At 40.4% G+C, this 13,652-nt stretch overlaps 1 protein-coding gene across 1 annotated transcript; it reads left to right on the forward strand.

Moving 5' to 3' along the window:
- Positions 1-1,598: 1,598 nt before the first annotated feature.
- Positions 1,599-2,812, forward strand: LOC139369652 (dispanin subfamily A member 2b-like). The gene is made up of 2 exons (XM_071108919.1): positions 1,599-2,020; positions 2,425-2,812. Exons 1-2 carry the CDS (start codon positions 1,793-1,795, stop codon positions 2,581-2,583), a joined length of 387 nt encoding a protein of 128 aa, XP_070965020.1. The 5' UTR covers positions 1,599-1,792; the 3' UTR covers positions 2,584-2,812.
- The last annotated feature ends 10,840 nt before the right edge of the window (positions 2,813-13,652 follow it).

Raw genomic sequence — 13,652 nt, forward strand, 5'->3', positions numbered from 1 at the left:
AGCCTGATTCTACATATCATGCCCTTGATTAGTTGATAGGAGTGTTACTGGGCTGGAATAAAAGCCTTGTCACCCAGTTGGTCTCCAAGATCAGTTGTGAAGAACAGGCAGAGCGTACTTTAAGCTTTCCTAACTAGCGATCCAGTGTTCAAACACAATATCAACCATGCCACTTCAGCTTGCTTTTGTGGCACAGTCAATGCCACGAAGGGCTACGGGCCGATGTTGAGAGTTCGCCATCCATTACGGGCAAAACTTGAGTCCTTGCTTTTCTGCAGACAATGATCAGCTAGGGGGAAATACGATTTTTAACATGTTATGCTATATTTATAATTGTATAAAATATATGCAATGAATTTACCACCAACAGGTTTCTGTGCCAATGAACCACACCACAAATAAGCAAAGCACAACTACATACTGATAACTACATACTGGGGCGGCAGGTAGCGTTGGGCCAGCAATCGAAAGGATTCTGGATTGAATCCCTAAACTGACTAAATTAACATCTGTCATTCTGCCCCTGAAAAAAGCATTTAACCCAGTGTTCCTTGGTAGACTGTCATTGTAAATAAGAATTTGCTCTTAACTGACTTGTCTAGTTAGTTAATTAAATAAAGATTTTTTGTTTTATCAAATATAGTATGTCAATCTCGACCAACAGGAAATGCATCACTCCCTATCCAGTTTCAAAGGCTTGTTTTGACAATCTGGGAATGTCATTCAACGTTTTGGTGTTTTGTAACAGATGTCTCTTTCCATTCCTCAAATGGCCAGGGCACAGTTTGGATGCTGGAATTATATTCGAGTGGACAAACGTGTGTGCTGGTAGCATACAGGAGAGCTTTGAAGTAGCCTAATCAGATGAAAACATTGTGACTAATTGTGTTTATGACACATAAAATGTTAAACAAATATGTATGCTATATTGAAACAGAAAGAATGTGCAGAAAGAATAGCCGCTCGGATCGGAGACCAGGCAGAGCGTGCTTTAAGCTTTGTTTAATGACTGGGCCTGCTGGGAGCATAGACCTATGTTGCAACGTTATTATAAAACGATTTTGGAGAATGATGATCCGCAACAGCGCATTTCAGTATCAGAAGTAAAAGAAATACAGCCAAACTCACCTGACACTGCCTTTTTAGACCTTATAAACTGTCGAGTACCAAAAACGAATCAAAATGGAATGAAACATAAAATAAAGATATATAAAAACTATTCATTGCATGGTGGTGTTGTAGGCTAGTTTAGGTAGGACCATGTTATCGTCCCTAGACAAGTTCAATAGGGGAGCTTATTGAGCTAGATGTCTCATGTCTTGCGCAATGACGTACGTGGCTTCTCCGCTGCCTACCAGATATGCATGTGGTCTTGCGGATTTATATATAAAATTGGTGCAGCTTTGAATAATTTTTTTGTGTGTGGTATGATTGCTAGTTAGCCTATTGCAGAACTGGACAAACGATCCACCTACCACTATTGCCACTAGGAATGGTAGGTAGAGAGCAGGATATACAGTTTAACTGGTTTACACTCCCAAAAGCTAAAACAAAAAGTTAGACAACCCCTCCCCTATTGAGCAAGAGAGTCTCTAGAGAAATCAACATTTACAAATTTACTGGAAACCGTGCTTATGCCTGCAACCTTCGCCGCTCCTGCTATATAGGCTACGTTTTGCCTTCACCTTTCCTCACAAATTAAACTTTTCTTCGGCTCGCTCTTTTTCGTTTGCCCGAGAAGCTTTGTATTTTTTTTAACACTAAGCTAAATAAGAATCTGTATTCGCTTGCCATGGATCAACCACCATCCTATCAGCCAGAGTTTGTCCCAATGAACGGAAATAAATACACGAGTCTTGAAGACCCTCGCGGAGCGCCCAAGTTCCAACATACCGTCGTCTTGGGACTGCCCCAGCCCGTTGTACCTCAGCCCAGGGATCACATTATCTGGTCGCTTTGCAGCCTCGTGTACGGCAACCCATTATGTCTCGGAATGTTAGCAGTGTATTTCTCCATAAAGGTGAGTTGGAATTAAGTGACTTCATATAACATTGTCTGTTGTAGGGCGTGTAATTGTCTGGATTTTGAAGTTGGGCATGTTATTATATGGGCGACCAACTTTGAACTATGGAAAGAGGAGCACAGTATAACAATGTTCTAAATGTATGTTTTGTTTTCTTGTTATCACACTGTTCTAAAAAAATGTGTAGCCTATACCTCATCTACAGGCTCTATAAACCTGACCTCTGAAAGTGGATTAAGGAGTATTAAACCACAGAGGATAATACATCACTGAGATCCTCCCATTAGTGTGACATGTCATGTCGTGTGCATGTTGTTAACTAATATGCATAGCTACATAAACACAATCAGCAACATGTGAATGATTCCATAATATAAATGATTCTACATTTTGTCTTCCAGTCCAGGGATAGGAAGATGGTTGGAGACTTGGAGGGAGCAAGAAAACACGGGAAGACTGCACGCTGCTTTAATGTTGTGACCCTGACCCTGGTCATCCTCGGGCTGCTCTTCCTCTTCATCATCTATGGTTTCTTCATCTACAACATCTCACACTTGTAGTGTAGTTCCAGTCTTTGCTTTTGTCAAAGGTATCTTTCCAGATGTTTGCACACCTCTCTAGGATTGTGTCCTGATACATTTCTCACACACACCACAGAATTTCCCTCTGCACTGTGTACCAGATGTTATTTGCACCTCTTTAGTTAAGTGTTTTAGAGATGCACGATGATTCTGTTGAAGTTACATTCAAATGTTATTTTCATCAATAAATATACGTTTTGTAAATGCATTATATTTGAGTCTTTATAGCTAATAATGGTTAACGTTTCTGTTTCACTCATCCCATATAGACATACACTCACTTAATGAGACATGGCTTCTCTTTCTACTTTGTTGTCGCTCTCCAACAATGTTTAAGTCACAATTCGTTCTATTTCTGGATGGTAAAATGACTTGTCCTTGTGTGATATAAACATGTAGGAATTAGAGTATGTTGAACAACTTTATCAACCCCAAGAATGAACTGTATTAGGTATTTTTGACGTATTACTCTGATACAAATTGTAAACAGATGTTGATGTAAAAGTGGAATTTCCAGCAATGTAAAAAATCCAGGCCTAGTTTCCAAAGACAAGATATTTCACCCGGAATGTCTGGCTGGCTGGGTCACAGCTTCTGAGTTGGATGACCGTTCAAAACAAAATTTTCAGGTCGGAGCTCGTTTTTGTTCAATTTTCCAGTTGTCTTGAAGGCACCGAAGTCGTAGATTTCCAAGTTCAGCTTCCGAGTTCCCAGTTGGTTTGAACGCGGCATTCATTCCTTTTTATTTTTATTCCAAGTCCAAATGACAAATATCAGGCCCAAATATTAATTATACAAATTATCAGCAATCAATAACTTAAATGTGTCTACCGTGTCCAGATTCCCTATATTCAAACGACAATATGCATACTACAAATGGTGGAATAGGCTAAATATGATAACGCAACAACTGATGGCAGTAGCTAACTAGCCAGCTAACCTCTGTAGCTAGTCAGCAAGCAATGCTAAAGGGATTGTATACGGGTTGGCATCATTTTTTTAGCTGACTAGTATTTCTGAGGCTTATTTCCTCCAACGTTATATTGAAAAGGTGCCTCTTGGTCCCAAAACAATGACGCTGCCCACTGTATGCACTTTTGCTAGCCTGATTTCGTCCAGACTGAGGAGAAATATGTACACAATGAATTCCTGACCACCTCCTGGAGTGGTCAGACAGATCTAAACACAATCAGACCACAAATCCACTTTTGTGCATCCAGATCCGTCTTTTCAATGCAATCTTCGTATTCTGATAGCGGAAGTCACATGTAAGTATCAAGTGTAGACATGAACAGAGACACAGGTGACAGGCCCCGCGGTCCCGTTACTATGGTAACCAATCACCCTTAAAGGGGCAGCTGAACATTTTGTCTCTGAAATTTCACTCATGCCACAAAAATGAAATGAAATTGAGCAACATTTATTGTTTTAGAAACATTACAAAGCATGGTCATCTGTTTTTTGTGTGTTTTTTTCTATGTATTGTAGTGAAACAGCTGGGAGCAGGTCTCGAACCCTCAACCTTCTAGCCCGAGGTCCGGCGCGCTAATCGACTGTGCCGCAAAAGCATACTCCTGTGGCAGGGTCGACATCCGCGCTTATAAACCCAGGGTCGTTACACTACTCCCTCCTTTCAAAGAGCTGTCGTGAATGCAAGGTCCGATCACTTCTGACACCAATGTAATGAAACAGCAGGGAGCAGGTCTCATACCCTCGACCTTCGAGCCCGAGGTCCGGCGCGCTATCGACTGCCGCAAAAGCATGCTCATGCGGCAGAATCGATATCTGCGCTTATAAACCCAGGGTCTTTACAGTATGTATGTCACAAAAAATATTTGGCTGGTAAAAAATCTGAGTTGCTGGCAGATTTTTGTTCAACTACCTACCACAGTGATGGGTAAAAAAACAACAACTATTCAACTCATGTTAAAATACTTAAATGTTCATTCCTTCTGTCCTTCTCCCTGCCTGATCTGACAAAGTTGGATTGGTAGCTGGAGACGTTATCTATTTATACACACTGATTACTTAGTTCAAGATGTGAAGGAAGCAGAAGCACTTGTAACAAGGCTGCATTTTAAAGGGATTTCCTCTTGGCAGTATAGTTTGTAATGAAAGCAGATGAGTAGCGTGAGATGATCCAGATCAGGGCTAGAAGGAGGAGGAGACTATGGGTGAATGTTTTTTTCCTAACCTTATTAGGTCTGCTGCATAATGTTTTTGACCAGAAATAGATTTGTATATGAAAACGCCACATTAGACAACTATGTGCCGTTAGCAGTTTGCTAAAAGGCATGAAGCTCAAAAGGCAAATTATTCTTCTGAGTCTCAAGCAGAGCATGAAATGAACACCCACCACCTGCGAGTAGATCTAGGTATTGGCGGGATAAAAATGTATATTTCAGCAGCCACGTTGGCGGGTGGTCATCTTGTAAAGCTCTACTGTGCAAGCATTACATTGGTGAATATAAATTCAAAAGTCAAGTATGAGCAGATGTGTGAGTTAGGGTAAGAAAATACTGCAGTAGCTCTTTTCAAAGTATTTCTGCTGTTTTGTTTCATAGCTGGTAAATGCACAAATATATAGAAATCCTATGTCCCACCTCGCAGTAACACAGCCTGGCTGGGGAGCTATGCACACTGAATGAAGTGCTGATAGATTCATTTTTGGAGGCGCAGCGCACAGGTGAAAGTCTACAAAAAAGCTATGATCCCTTATTGATGTCACCTGAAACAAATAAAAATACACGTCATATTTGAGATTCTTCAAAGTAGCCACCGTTTGCCTTGATGACAGCTTTGCACACCCTTGTCATTCTCTCAACCAGCTTTACCTGGAATGCTTTTCCAACAGTCTTGAAGGAGTTCCCACATATTCTGATCATTTCTTGGATGCTTTTTCGACTCATCCCAAACCATCTTAATTTGGTTGAGGTCGGGTGATTGTGGAGGCCAGGTCATCTGATGCAGCACTCCATCACTCTCCTTCTTGGTCAAATAGCCCTTACACAGCCTGGAGGTGTGTTGGGTCATTGTCCTGCCGAAAAACAAGTAATAGTCCTACTAAGCCCAAACCAGATGAGATGGCGTATTAATGCAGAATGCTGTGGTAGCCATGCTGGTTAAGTGTTCCTTGAATTCTAAATAAATCATAGACCGTGTCACCAGCAAAGCACCCCCACACCATAGCACTTCCTTCTCCATGCTTTACGTGGAAAATACACATGCGGAGATCATCCACACCGTGTCTCACAAAGACAAAGCGGTTAGAACCCAAAATCTCAAATTTGGACTCCAGACCAAAGGACACATTTCTAGCAGTCTAATGTCCATTACTCGTGTTTCTTGGCCCAAGAAAGTCTCTTCTTCTTATTGGAGTCCTTTAGTAGTGCTTTCTTTGCAGCAATTCGACCATGAAGGCCTGATTCACACGCACCCCTCTAAACAGTTGATGTTGAGATGGGCCTGTTACTTGAACTCTGTGAAGCATTTATTTGGGTTGCAATTTATGAGGCTGGTAATTCTAATGAACTTATCCTCTGCAACAGAAGTAACTCGGAGTCTTCCATTCCTGTGGCGGACCTCATGAGAGACAGTTTCATCATAGCACTTGATGGTTTTGCAACTGCACTTGAAGAAGCGTTCAAAGTTCTTGAAATGGTCTGTATTGACTGAACTTCATGTCTTAAAGTAATGACGGACTGTCGTTTCTCTTTGCTTATTTGAGCAGTTCTTGCCACAATTTAGACTAGGTATTTTACCAAATAGGGCTATCTTCTGTGTACCCCCTTATCTTGTCACAACACAACTGATTGGCTCAAACGCATTAACAAGGAAAGAACTTCCACACATGAACTTTTAATTGAAATGCATTCCAGGTGACTACCTCATGAAGCTGGTTGAGCAAATGTCAAGATTGTGCAAAGCTGTCATCAAGGCAAAGGGTGGCTATTTGAAGAATCTCAAATTTGAAATATATTTAGATTTGCTTAACACTTTTTTTAGTTACTACATGATTCCATATGTGTTATTTCATAGTTTTAATGTCTTCACTATTATTCTACATTGTAGAAAATAACAAAAATAAAAGAAAAACCCTTGTGTTCTAAAACGTTTGACCGGTAGTGTGTATGTGAGCCATTCTAAGGGTGAATGGACAAGACAAAAGATGTGTCTTTGAATGGGGTATGGTAGTTGGTGCCAGGCGCATCGGTTTATGTGTGTCAAGAACTGCAACGCTGCTAGGTTTTTCACGCTCAACAGTTGTCTATGTGTATCAAGAATAGTCCACCACCTAAAGGACATCCAGCCAACTTGACACAATTGTGGAAAGCATTAGAGTCCACATGGGCCAGCATCCTTGTGGAACGCTTTCGACACCTTGTGGAGTCCATACCCTGACAAATTCAGGCTGTTCTGAGTCCAAAACGGGGTGCAACTCAATATTAGGAAGGTGTTCCTAATGTTTTGTTCACTCAGTGTATATTCGCATACATACTTTTTGTATTGACATCACATGACTTCCAAACTATAATGTCCTTTATGCACCAAAAGGGATTAGGCCCTAAATACTCCAGTGCCTTTTTATTAAACCCGTAATGGACACCCCAAAACATGTTTTAATACTTTAAATGACAGAATTAGTCAATTATGGTAAAAATCCACTCAGCGGTCCCCCAAAATTGTTTCAGAAGCTTCTCGTCATTCCACAGCTGGCTACAACATTATCCTGAGTCATGTTCATTCGGCACAAAACCTAAGATAACAAACCTAGACTTGTCCAATAAGAAATGCTCATTTTCATTTTGCGTTGCAGAACGTTTTCAAATATTTGATTCATCCTGGTTGGACATGGCTGCTATGTTTGGCTTTGTTGCCTCAGACACTGAAATGTTGATAATCCTCTCAGTCCTACCCGATATGCCTCATTCTTGGATGTGGCAAGACAACTTAACTTAGGCACCATCCAGCTAACTTGACACAACTGTGGGAAGCATTAGAGTCAAGATGGGCCATTATCCCTGTGGAATGCTTTCGACACCTTGTAGAGTCCATCCTCTGATGAATTGAGGCTAAAGTATGGGGGGGTGCAATAATGCTGCCAAGGAATAACATGTATAAACTGAACAGTATTCGGCCCAAAATCGATCCTCGAAGGAAAGCACATGAGATCTCAATTTCTCTTGAGGCATGGTCACCCAGGGCAATAAAATGTTATCTGTCAGTCAGATATGTCTTAATTAAACCAGTTCAGTACTGAGCCTGAGAGGCCATCCCAATTCTGTAGTCTGTCTAAGAGGACAGTGGCGTCAGTGCCGTTTATGATGAGGGAGGCCATTTTTTTTTTTCATGAGCATGGCCTTATTTTTATTACAGCATGATGGATGACTGTCATTCATATTCCATTCACCCAGCTCAATATAACATCGATGGGTTTAGGCTACTACATGATACTCACATTTTCCTCATACCCATCATGAGTTTGCTACAACCTAGCCTATTAATGAAAGTTAACAATGTAGGTGCAAAGAGGTCGAGAGAGAAATTTGAGATGACAGACAGTGACACATGGACAGACAGTGACACATTCAATACCGCCTTGCACACTCTTGCCTGCATCTAGCTTATCTAGGGTGTCATCATTAGTCCAACAGTTGCAAACGAGAGTTTCTATTGAACAAATTCAGGCACTCGTTTCCCCGTTTGTTTGCTTCCGTTGAAGAAACTTTTATCAACAGAATCGGCGGAATGAATACACCCCTGATCATAGCATCCACTTTGTATTCATTGTAGCCTCTATGCACTCTCCTTATCTTACCTTTTCCCTCTGCATAGGTCACTCCATAGACCCTCATCAAGATTAATACCTAGATCTTATTCCCATCTAAATTGGGGTTTATCTAGCTCAGGCCGTGTTAGTCCTGACATAAGAGCATCGTATACACGGGAAATGGTCTTGAACAGTGGTTGGTCTGCGTGGCAGAGTTGTTCAATAGATGACATCTTAGGTAGGTTCCATTGTCCCTTGAGAGTCACCCTAATAACATTTCATAGTTATTGGTAACTAAAGAAGTCCCTGTTAGACAAGTGGTATTTCTGTTTCATCTGTTCAAAAGACTTAAGAATTCCCTCCTCATAACAATGTTCCAGAAGAGTGTTCCCCTTATCAGACCATGGTCTAAAGTTACTATTCTGGAAAAACATGTGAATCAATCTATCATTCCATAGAGCGGTTTTAGGGGAAGAGAATCCCCCTCGTCCGAACAGCTCATGCAGTTTGCACCATGCCAGGACAGAATGTATGATTAAAGGGTTGTCTGTGATGGTTTTTACAGATTTTCTGTCCCATTTGTAAAACATTTCTGCCCCAGCGTCATCATTTACCTCACACTTTTCAATGTTCAACCATGAGGGAGAAGGACCATTGTCAAACCTCTGAGCCAGAAATCTAGACTGCGCAGCCCAGTAGTACATTCTGAAATTAGAGAGGTTTAAGCCCCCTTGACCGTAATCAAGGGTCAGTTTATCCAGGCTTACCCTAGGGGTTTTGCCGTGCCAGATAAACCTCCTGGTCAGCTTGTCAAGAGAGGAAAGGAATGCTGCGGGCACAGGGATAGGGAGAGATTGAAACAAAATAGAAATCTGGGCAGGACATTCATTTTAATTACATTAATTCGACCCTGTAGAGTGAGAGGCAAGTCCTTCCATTTACACAGGTCACAGGTTTTTCCCTTTCTTGTGAATTACTGTAATCAATGCTTGAGAGAAAGACTCTGTAAAGCAGTTGTCCTCCCTTGGCTTTTATAAGTACCTCCATAAGGTAGGGTACTAACAGCTCCTTAAATTATTTGTAGAACTCTGGAGGGAAACCATCCTCCTCACGAGATTTATTAGAAGGTAAGGATTTAATGGCCTGAGAACTGTTCACACTCTGTCTTCCTCTGACAGGCATGGGAGGTTGAGAGAGGAGAGAAAAGAGTCAATCTCTGATAGATCATCGCTTGATTGGGAAGTGTAGAGGTCTTCGTAATATTTCTTAAAAGTATCATTCATTTCAGTAGGATCGAGAGATATCTCATTGGTAAGAGTTTCTATAGCATTAATTGTCCTCTTACTTTCCTCTGCTTTCAGTTGCCATGGCAATAGTGCCTGAGGGATCAGAGGATGTATGCATAAATGTATGCGTGGGGTACAGATATGAGGTATTCATTCAAAAATCATGTTAAACACTATTATTGCATACAGAGTGAGTCCATGCAACTTATTATGTGACTTGTTTATCCTGAATTGATTTAGGCTTGTCATAACAAATGGGTTGAATACTTAGTGACTCAACACATTTCAGCTTTTCATTTTTTAAAATTAATTTGTAAAAAATAAAAAAATAAACAATTCCACTTTGGCATTATGGGGTATTGTGTGTAGATCAGTGGAGAAAAAACTAATTTAATCCATTTTAAACTCAGGCTGTAACAACAAAATGTGGAAAAAGTGAAGGGGTGTGAATACTTTCTGAAGGCACTGTATATGTAAATTCAAATCACCTGAGTTCCTAATTTTGCTACATTTTGTATGAATGACGAACAGAAATTCGGAGAAATCAGCTGAACAAGTGGGACATGGTTTTCGTGGTCTATAGAGGGTTTCAACAAGCACAGATGGTTGACATTTTAACAATAAAGCATGATGTTTAAATGAACTGAGGTGACCGACAGAGATGTCCCTGCCATTTAGAGCATTCAAAAAATAGTGACTGTCCCTCCATCTTTTATTCATTGTCTCAAGGAATGACAAAAACTATAGTTTGGGGGAGAAGCTTCAATAAGACAAGTTTCAGTTAGAAACATACAGTTTTAGATTGTGCTCTGAAATAAGATTTATTTGAGTGATCTAACATTAAATAGTCCCATCCTCATTTTGACAGGGCTGCCCTGTTTTTAAGGAACTTGCCTTGAAACAGTTAACGCAACAGGCACAAGATTTCTCACATTTGATCCAGTCTGTTTTTGTTGTCTTTGTTATCAAGAGAACACCTGTGTGAAACTAGCCACAATAAGGATTAACCATTATAGTGGAATTTGCAGCTCACCTTCAAAATAAAAGTGAGGGGGGTGTTAAGTGGTAAATATGCTGAAAAGGCAGGGCAAACAACAAAACACAAACGAACAAAAAAAATATAGAAATAAATGTACTAAACTCCCACACGCACTCCCACACATACAAATCAATTCTTTCACGTCACTTCAATAAATAATTCCTTTAAAAAAAACAGAGGCAACAAGTTCTACAGAGACTCCAGCTTTACATTTCCAAACTGCTATTGAAGAAACATTCATTTATAGTTGACACATAACTTAAATAGTAATATCGTTCAGCGATGTGTAACGCATTGCTGTGAATGAAGCATTTCTGAATATGAGGTCCTTATTCATTTTATTTTTTTAAGACTTTGAGAGCATGGAAACCCAAATCACTCGAAGTCACAATGGCCCTGTAAACACTCATGTTGTACAACACATTTGACACAAGGTTTGTTAATTTTTTAAAGAGTTTGTCTGCACACTCAGGTTTCACACAATCATGTCAAATTTGTTGTAAGCTACATCAGTTGTACAACCAGAGCATGTACAGGACAAATGTCTGCAAAATGTTGCCTTGAATAAATAAGCATTCACAATTCCGATGTCTCAAATAGTCTAATGTACACACCATCTAACTTTTGCTGCCCCCTCTTGGTTTGGAGTGGGACAACAGCATTACGTTCAAAGAGTAGGGCAGGGGTATTCAACTCTTATCCTACAAGATCCAGAGCCTGCTGGTTCTCTGTTCTACTTGATAATTAATTGCACACACCTGGTTTCGCAGGTCTAAAATCAGTCCCTGATTAGAGGGCAACAATGAAAAAAAGCAGTGGAACTGGTTTCGAGGTCCAGGGGTGTCTGAGGGGAATAGGCGATTCACTTGAAACCATGAAGTCCAAATGTAGCAATGAAATATTTGTGTAAACAAGCAACAAATAATGCAGTGGTGCGCTGTCTCTAACTATCAAGCGGAACATGAATTGTAAAAAAAGTTAACCAAGCAACTGGTTGCAACATATCTTACACAAGATACTATAAAGCTAGAATCATTCATAGCAAATCCTTCTACAGACAGAAACACATACTTTGTAAAGTGGGAGGGAGTATCCTGTCATATTTTACACAAATGCATTACAAAAGCCCTGATTTATGTTTGACATCGTAAAAGTAGCCCACTGGTCACAGACATCAATTCAATGTCTATTCCACTCTGGTTCAACGTAATTTCGTTGAACTGACGTGGAAACAATGTTGATTCAACCAGTGTGGCCCCGTGGGATGCTACTCAAAACAGTTTAAGCTGGTTTACCCAAAGGAAACACAAGACCCCTTTTAAATCAGTTGCAGATAACGTTAAACTGCATTGGGGTTTAATTCAGATTTTTTTTTTCTATATCGGAAGTGTGAATCAAGTTTAAATCAACACCCCAATGAGCGGTTTTCACAGACATTGTTCTATATTGATGCCAAACCACACCTATAACACTGTTAACATTCTGAGAGAAGCCACATTGTGGTGTCCAGATTTGTCATTGATTGAATTGGAGTCTTGATTGCAAGTAGGTTGGCACAGTATTCCAATGCGTCTCAGTAAAAAGGCAGTGTTCATTTTAAAAACCCTCCCTTAAGAAAAACATTTGCAGTATAACTGCAGTATGCTGCAAATACTGCATCCAAAATAACACTTTTTTTTACTGCAGTAATTTTGCAGTGGAACTGCAGTTAGAGTGCAGAATAACTGCATTCAGCAATTACTCCGTCAAAAATACCTGGCGATTGCAGTTACTGCACTTTTACTGCAATTTCAAAACTTCAATATTTTTTTGTAAGTTCTGCTGTCACTAAGGTGAATGGCCAGAGAAAAGGGAAGAAGCACCATTTTGTTTTGAAAAACAAAAAACAAAAGGCACAGATCCATGCTACCATGCACACGACTAAGGCCTCTCTTGTTGGAGGGACGTTACACACAAACATTATGTACAGTGCATTCAAAAGTATTCAGAGCTCTTGACTTTTCCCACATTTTGTTAAAATTACATCCTTATGCTAAAATTGATCAAATACAAATTTTTCGTCAATCTACGCACAATAACCCATAATGACAAAATTAAATATATATTTTTTTGTGAAAATGTATTCCAAATAAAAAAAGATACCTTATTTACATAAGTATTCAGACCCTTTGCTATTAGACTCGAAATTGAGCTCAGATGCATCCTGTTTCCATTGATCGTCCTTGATGTTTCTACAACTAGATTGGAGTCCATCTGTGTTAAATTCAATTGATTGGAAATTATGATTTGGCAAGGCTCACACCTACCTGTCTACTGTATATAAGGTCCCACAGTTGACATTGTATCTCAGAGCAAAAACCAAGCCATGAGGTCAAATGAATTGTTCATAGAGCTCCGAGACAGAATTGTGTCGAGACACAGATCTGGGGAAGGGTACCAAAAAGCATTGAAGCAAGAACAGCAAGAACACAGTGGCCTCCATCAAGTTTGGAACCACCATGACTCTTCATAGAGCTGGCTGCCTGGCCAAACTGAGCAAACGGGGGAGAAGGGCCTTGGTCAGGGAGGTGACCAAGAAACCGATGGTCACTCTGACAGAGCTCCTCTGTGGAGATGGGAGAACCTTCCAGAAGGAAAACCATCTCTATAGCACTGAAGCCACTTCTCAGTAAAAGGCACATGACTGCCTGCTTGGAGATTGCCAAAAGATTTTCTGGTCTGATGAAACTTAGATTGAACCATTTAGCCTGATTGCCAAGCATCATGTCTGGAGGAAACCTGGCACCAGACTGGAGTGAAGGTTCACCTTCCAACAGGACAAAGACCCTAAGAACACAGCCAAGACAACGCAGGAGTGGCTTCGGGACATGTCTCTGAATGTCCTCGAGTGGCCCAGTCAGAGCCTGGACTTGAACCCGATCGAACATCTCTGGAGACCTGAAAATAGCTGTGC

This window comes from Oncorhynchus clarkii, chromosome 17, assembly GCF_045791955.1.
Source record: "Oncorhynchus clarkii lewisi isolate Uvic-CL-2024 chromosome 17, UVic_Ocla_1.0, whole genome shotgun sequence".
Classification (NCBI taxonomy): domain Eukaryota; kingdom Metazoa; phylum Chordata; class Actinopteri; order Salmoniformes; family Salmonidae; genus Oncorhynchus; species Oncorhynchus clarkii.